The sequence below is a fragment of the Chaetura pelagica genome, unplaced genomic scaffold (assembly GCF_000747805.2).
Source record: "Chaetura pelagica isolate M959 unplaced genomic scaffold, ChaPel_1.0 scaffold221, whole genome shotgun sequence".
Lineage (NCBI taxonomy): Eukaryota > Metazoa > Chordata > Aves > Apodiformes > Apodidae > Chaetura > Chaetura pelagica.
In genome coordinates, this window is record NW_009952533.1 from 12,438,569 (window position 1) to 12,445,068 (window position 6,500).

At 42.7% G+C, this 6,500-nt stretch overlaps 1 protein-coding gene across 1 annotated transcript in view; it reads right to left on the minus strand.

The window, feature by feature from the left end:
- Positions 1 to 225: 225 nt before the first annotated feature.
- LOC104398802 (transmembrane protease serine 11E-like) overlaps positions 226 to 6,500 on the minus strand; it is a 16,565-nt gene continuing 10,290 nt past the window's right edge. The window contains 6 exon segments of the mRNA XM_010008956.1: positions 226 to 387; positions 846 to 988; positions 1,503 to 1,768; positions 1,953 to 2,133; positions 3,806 to 3,844; positions 4,939 to 5,102. Coding sequence (XP_010007258.1) covers positions 226 to 387; positions 846 to 988; positions 1,503 to 1,768; positions 1,953 to 2,133; positions 3,806 to 3,844; positions 4,939 to 5,102 — 955 coding nt within the window.

Sequence of the window (6,500 nt, forward strand, 5' to 3'; positions counted from 1 at the left end):
TCCCTTTGACAGAGTACTTCCTGAAAAAACAGCTGTCCTGTGAATCATGTCTGTTCCTGTCCAACTGTAGGCCAAACCAATTTCAAGTCCTAGACTACTCTGAGCTTGCTGGCACTTGATACATGACCATAGCTAAGCCAGCAGATGTTCAGAGGGTAACCACAGAGCAGAATGTGTCAGAGGGATAGCTGTACACAGCCCACAAAACTTTATCCTCCACAGGTTTCAAATGCCCGTTTTGGCGTAGATCCAGTTTCGATAGTAAGTCACTCGTGTGTACACTCCTGGTTTATTTTCCTTGCCACATTCATCTCCCCAGCTCACTATTCCCACAAGATACCAGATTCCTCTCGAGTTCACATGCACCAGTGGCCCACCAGAGTCACCCTAAAAAGAAAAATGTCAACAGGCAGGAACAAAGTAAGCAGTGTTCACTTCGCTAATGTGGCAAGCCTCAAATTGCTCTAGCTGATTTGTTTCTAGACCACAGCTATAACTTAACCTCCACACGGTTTACTGACAAGACAGAGGCTGACAGCCTGTGTCTAATTCAGCCTCTCCCACTCTAGACCTTCACATCTGTATTCTCTCCCATGTGTTTTATATATAAAGAGCAAGCACTTAAGTGAAGTCTTCAGCCCATGAGCTATAAAACTCCATTTACATCTTTCAGGAAACTCAACCCCATGAACTTAATCAGGATTCCTCAAAGTATATTCTGTTTCTAGGAAACATGTCTGTGGAGAACAGCCTGACTTCTCCCCCCACATAAGCCTAATTCGTCCATGACAATGACTTTCCACCCCACCTATTTCCCTATTACTATTACCTATGAAGAGACTTACCTGGCAGGCATCCACCTGCCCCTCCAAGTATCCAGCACACAACATTCCAGGTGATATGGCTCCACCATACACTTCTCTTCTATTACAAATCGAAGTGCCTATAATTTTCACTTCCGCTTGTCGAAGGTTATTGACACCATAGCCTAGGAGAAGTGGCAATTAGAATTTGCAGACAGGGTACGCAACCTAAAGCACTCAAGAATTAGGAGTAGCTAAATTTTCCTAGAGATTGTCTGCCATTACAGGCAATGAAGGGAGCTACCCGGACAATGTTTCAGGAAGAAACAAGTTTCACATCCCCTCCCACCCTAAAGTCCTTCAGTTTTTCCCTTCTCCAACTTTCATCCTCACCAGAAGCTCTTTAGCATAATGGCCAAAGGGATTCTTGTACATGTTTCAGTGTTGAATTCAACAATAAGATACAAGATATGTCCTTGATATCATTGGGAAGACCCACTTTGTTAACTGCAATCACTGCACACCCCAAGAATCTACCATGAAACACAATCAATATAATTTGATTGCTCTCATAAGTAAATTTACAGACCCATCATCTTAAAACTCACTGATGTGGACTAATTTGAATGAAACTCACCTAAGTCATTGGATTAACTGAAGCCTCATTTATGACCAAAGAGAGAATAAGGAGACACTCACCATCATTCTCCATAGCTCCCCAGCCTGTGACAAAACAGGAACTGTTGTCTGGGAAATGGTGAGATGCTTCAGGAAGACAGACACTGTGCACATCACTTGTGAACTCGATAGGAGAGGCAAGTTGCACAACAGCCACATCATTTTCATGATCAAGGACAAAATCACTGTATTCTTCATGGACGATAATTCTTCGGACAAATCTTCTCTGTTTTGGAGGTCTCAGTAGAATTCCAAAGCTGGCAGTCCATCTCCGAGGATCTCTTCGTCTGTAAGATATTTGAGGTTATGCCACAGCCACACAAAACAAGATCCCCAAAGGTTTGCCTAACACGACAGAGAAGAGCCAAACTGCATTATCTCTCAACAGGTACAGATGTTAGTGGCCCACAAAAGGTCAGCATGCCCAGGAGTCCTAGGGCCTGTAGGATCAGCCAGGTACTGATGACTTACCCTCTGAAGCAGTGGGCTGCAGTCACTAGCCAGGTATTACTGATCACCGAGGCACCGCAGCGGTGGATCCCATCGAGCTGAATACTGGCCTGCCACGGCCATTCCCCATCCCGCGCACGCTGCCCACCCACTATTCTCTCTACTCCTGCAAAGGAGAACGCCTGTCTTCGTGTCCCACAGCCTGTCAAAGAAAAGGCAGCTCTGCTTTAGCTGATTGAGGGAAATCAGAGTGTTGCTTTGGGAAAGGCCCACATGACTGCCGGCACATGCGTAAGAGGGCAGGGATGTCAAGAGACAGTCTTTGCTGAAAGCAGTGCCTCCAGAAGGAGTGAAACCAAGTGTCATGGTTACAAGCATCCCATGATAGGTGTGGGGTAAACAAATAATTTTGGTTGAAGAGTCACTACTTTTCCATCAAGCCAATTTTCAGACACACAAGCCCGTATGTATAGTTGTACATATGAGATACTGTTTATTTTCCCCAATTGTAACTGTTTACCTAGTTAAAAAAAAAAATTGCCTCTACAAACTTTGCTTTGTTTGATATATGACCACAGCTGTACAGAGGGAAAGGCCATTGGTGTGTCTGTGCATACAGTTACACACACAGATTATTAGGCACAAAGACATGCACTGATAATTAACCTAAACATTTACATTTTTATAGCTCTCACAATAATGACATGTAGGTTTCATTTAGAGACTAAACCTCTCTTGGTACTGTATAAAAAAAGAACATCCTTAGTTTGCTTTTGATTTTTTGTTTGTTTGGGTTGTGTTGTTTTATCTTTTAAGACTTCTTAAAAATGGAAAATACTGAGGAACTCCCACATAAACAACCACACCAGGGCTCTAAGCTTTAATACACACATTACCACCAAAATATGCACAAAACAGATGCTACACATCACTTGTGAATTCAGTGGAGGCCATCTTCCCATTATTTGTAACATCCCACCTGTAGAACAAAGGCAAGACTAACATAGTCAGTATAGCTTTAAGTGTCACAGAATTCCTGAAGAACGGTTTGCAAAAAATAAAGTAAAACCAACAAAACCCAAAAAACCCACAAACTAATTTCATCAGGTTACCTCCAGGTCAACCTTGACAACAACAATGAAAAAATAGTGTCCTCTTCCTCCAACAGTTTATTTATAGTGGCTGTGCCAACAGCACAGTGATGTATTACTCAGCTGGAAAAAAGTTATATCCAAACCACTTAATTCTCAGAGCCCATTTGAAGATAGAAAGCTAACATGCAAGGCTCCACGACTCTGCAGAAGACTGATATAGTCCCCTAGAAGGGGACTTGGTCCTCCTTGTTACCAGAGGAGGTTTAAGACCATGCAGGAGTGCACAGAACAGGAAAGGGACTGAGAACTTGCCCTGCTACAGGACTGGGCCACTGCCTTGCTCTCACTGTGGATAGTTGTTCCCCCTCTCCCACGCCTTTCTCTGTATATTGCAAAGTTTGGCTCAGATCTGACAGAAAGCTATTGCCAAACCTTTCTGCAGAAAGGAAGGGGCAGGAGGGAAAATATATTTTGAAGGATTACAGCAAGAGTCTTGGCCCACAGCAACTGCAGACCTTGTGCAAAGTGCACAAACAGCAGTTCATCTGTGTGTTCCTAGTTCCCATAACCAGCATTAAAGCAAGTGCTTCTTGCCACCAAGTCAGAATATCTGATTCTGCAAACACTGAAGAGCCAGCCTGACTGCAAGAAAATGTGCTGCAGTATTCCCTGGGTCATGCACTTCCCTGGCTTTTTCATCTCAAAAGTCTAAGTATCCTGTAAACAGAGAAATTATAGTACTATGTCCCTGGACCTTTTCTACAAAACATTTGTACTTACAGTTGTTTAAAAGGTTCTCCCCATTTTCCTTCTTCAACCCTGAAAGGAAAAGCAAACACCACAGTGAGTACATCTCATACTGCTACATGATCTAGCACAATCTCCCTCCCTGTACCTAGCAAACACAAGTTAAATGGCTTGCATTGCTGCATTCAGTGACAGTATGGTAAAAGGAGTAATTTGCTTTGTTGGAGTTCAATTAAGCCTCTGTTGCTCACTGAAAGTGTAAGGTGAAAGGATACATCTTTCTTGCTTAATGCTAACAGAAACAGCAGGTGACTGCAAATAGGTCCAAGTAACAGCTGTGCACAATGTAAATGCCTATATGCATTTGTTTGGTTTCAGTGTGGCAAGGCAGTCACAGAATTACAAAATTGTTCTAGTTGGAAAAGACCTTTAAGAACATTGAGTCCCACCATTAACCTCACTCTACCAACCATTAACCCGGGTTTATTAAGTCACATGCTTCAACCACATTCTGAAGCACCACATCTATTTTTAGTCTTCACAAATCCTCAGTGCTGAGATTGACTGGAGCTAAACCATAATGTTACCAATTTCTTTCCTAAGATGGTAAGCAGTTGCAGATTCACAGAAGAGGATTTCTGCCTAGAGAACTTTGAGGTTTAGTTATAAACACTTGTTACTGCAATTTTTTAAATAAGCAAAGGAAATGGCAGGGGGTGGTGAAGGGAACCATCTCAAACTGGCATTTTTTAAATAGTTTGAGGACTTTGCATTTCAGTGTCTGGTGATACAGGTTCTTGTCCAATTCACTGTATACCTTTCAAAGTAATCTGTGAACCCATAGTCACAAATCTTGGCCTTTTTATTTTTTTTTAATGAATTTTGGGGCAGCCTATCTCATTCAACAGAGCTAGGTCACCTAGCAAAAGCCTCTGATGCACTGAGGAAAGCTCACATTCCTAAGTCAGTGCTAGAATGCTTTGGTTCCTCTCATGCTACTTCTTCCAAGACCCCAGGCTGTCAGCGGTAACACACAATTTTGAGACGGCAAAAGAAGAAAATACTAATAGCCCATATTTGCATACTAAAATAAAGATCATTACAGTAAGAGCAGTGAAGTATGAGGAACAAATGCCAAGCTAAAATCCCAAACCTAAGGCACTTGCCTGTGACTCTAAGGGTAGAGAGGTCAACATTCAGGAACGAAGAGGTTGTTTGTAGCCTTCTGCGCAACACACGGTTGATGTGACCCAAGCTTGTTGCCCTACTGTCAGCTGAGGGAAATCTAAATACCAAAAGAACAGATGCAAGCACTCCACCAGGATCTGGGCTGCAAACCAACAAAAACAAAGTGGTGTAATTCTCTCTTTGCTCACTAATCTTCTTTGTTCTGCTTTGCACCATCTGGTTTCTTTTATACGACAACAGGCCTGGTCTGAACAGATGCGTAGAACAAATAGCATGGATGTGCACAAGGAAGATGATGACATGTCAGCAGGCAGCAACAGGCTTGTTGCTATAACAATGATCAGAGGAAATTTTCTGGGAGCAGTGACAAGCAATAAATCTGAGAAGGAGAGGAGGGATCACTCCCTTTGGCCTTCATGCAGCTCAGTCAGTAGGACACAGATGGTAGTGGGAACAGTACAGGTAAAACTCTTCAACACATACCCACCAGGCTATTCCTAACAGCCACTCAAAAGGCCTAGTTTAAAGTTACAGAAGTTTAAGAGGCCTTTTGGTACTTCTTCCCACTTAAGTCACTTGTCCGCTTCTTGGACAGTTAGCTCCATTGTATCTAGAGGCAAAATTTCAGCAATTTCTGTTATCAGAGCAAGCCATGATCACTTACTGTTAGTATAAAATATTTGGTCCAATATTTTAGACTAACAGTCTAAAGGAAAACCAACTGCAGCCTAGAGGGAAAGACAGCAGAAGTGTAACTAAGCTGGTTCAGAGCCTAGTTGTAAAAAATGTAAAAACAAGTGAAAGTAAAAACAGGCTTGGAAGAGGTACACTGGTCAACTTAAAAGGTGAAAAGTGGTTGCTTGAAGTCTAGCTCCCAAGTTCTGTAATTTCAGTTGATATACAACATTGGAGGCTTGTGGAAGAAACCACCAGCAGAAAACAATGTAGAGCAGTTTCAGGAAATTATTGTCCATGTAGAATCATAGAACCACAGCATCAGTTAGACCATCAAGTCCAACCATAACCCAACTACTACAACTACTAAACTATATCCTGAAGCGCCACATCTAAACACTTCTTGAACACCTCCAGGGATCGTGATGCTACCACCTCTCCAGGCAGCCTGTTCCAATGCCTCACCACTCTTTCAATAAAGAAATTTTTCCTAATATCGAACCTAAACTTCCCCTGAACCTCCCCTGGTACAACTTAAACAACTTAAACCATTAAACTTAAACCTCTCATCCTATTGCTAGTTAGTTGGGAGAACAGACCAACACTGGCCTCTTTACAACCTCCCTTTGGGTAGTTGTAGAGAGCAATATCTCCCCTGAACCCCTTCTTCTTCAGTCTAAACAACCCAGTTCCCTCATCCTCTCCTCATACCATATGCCCTCCAAACCCCTCACTAGCCTCATTGCTCTTCTCTGGACACACTATAGGGCCTCAATGTCTTTCATACTGAGGCACCCAGAATCGAACACAGTATTCAAGCTGTGGCCTCACCAGTGCTGAGTACAGGGGCACAATCACCTCCCTG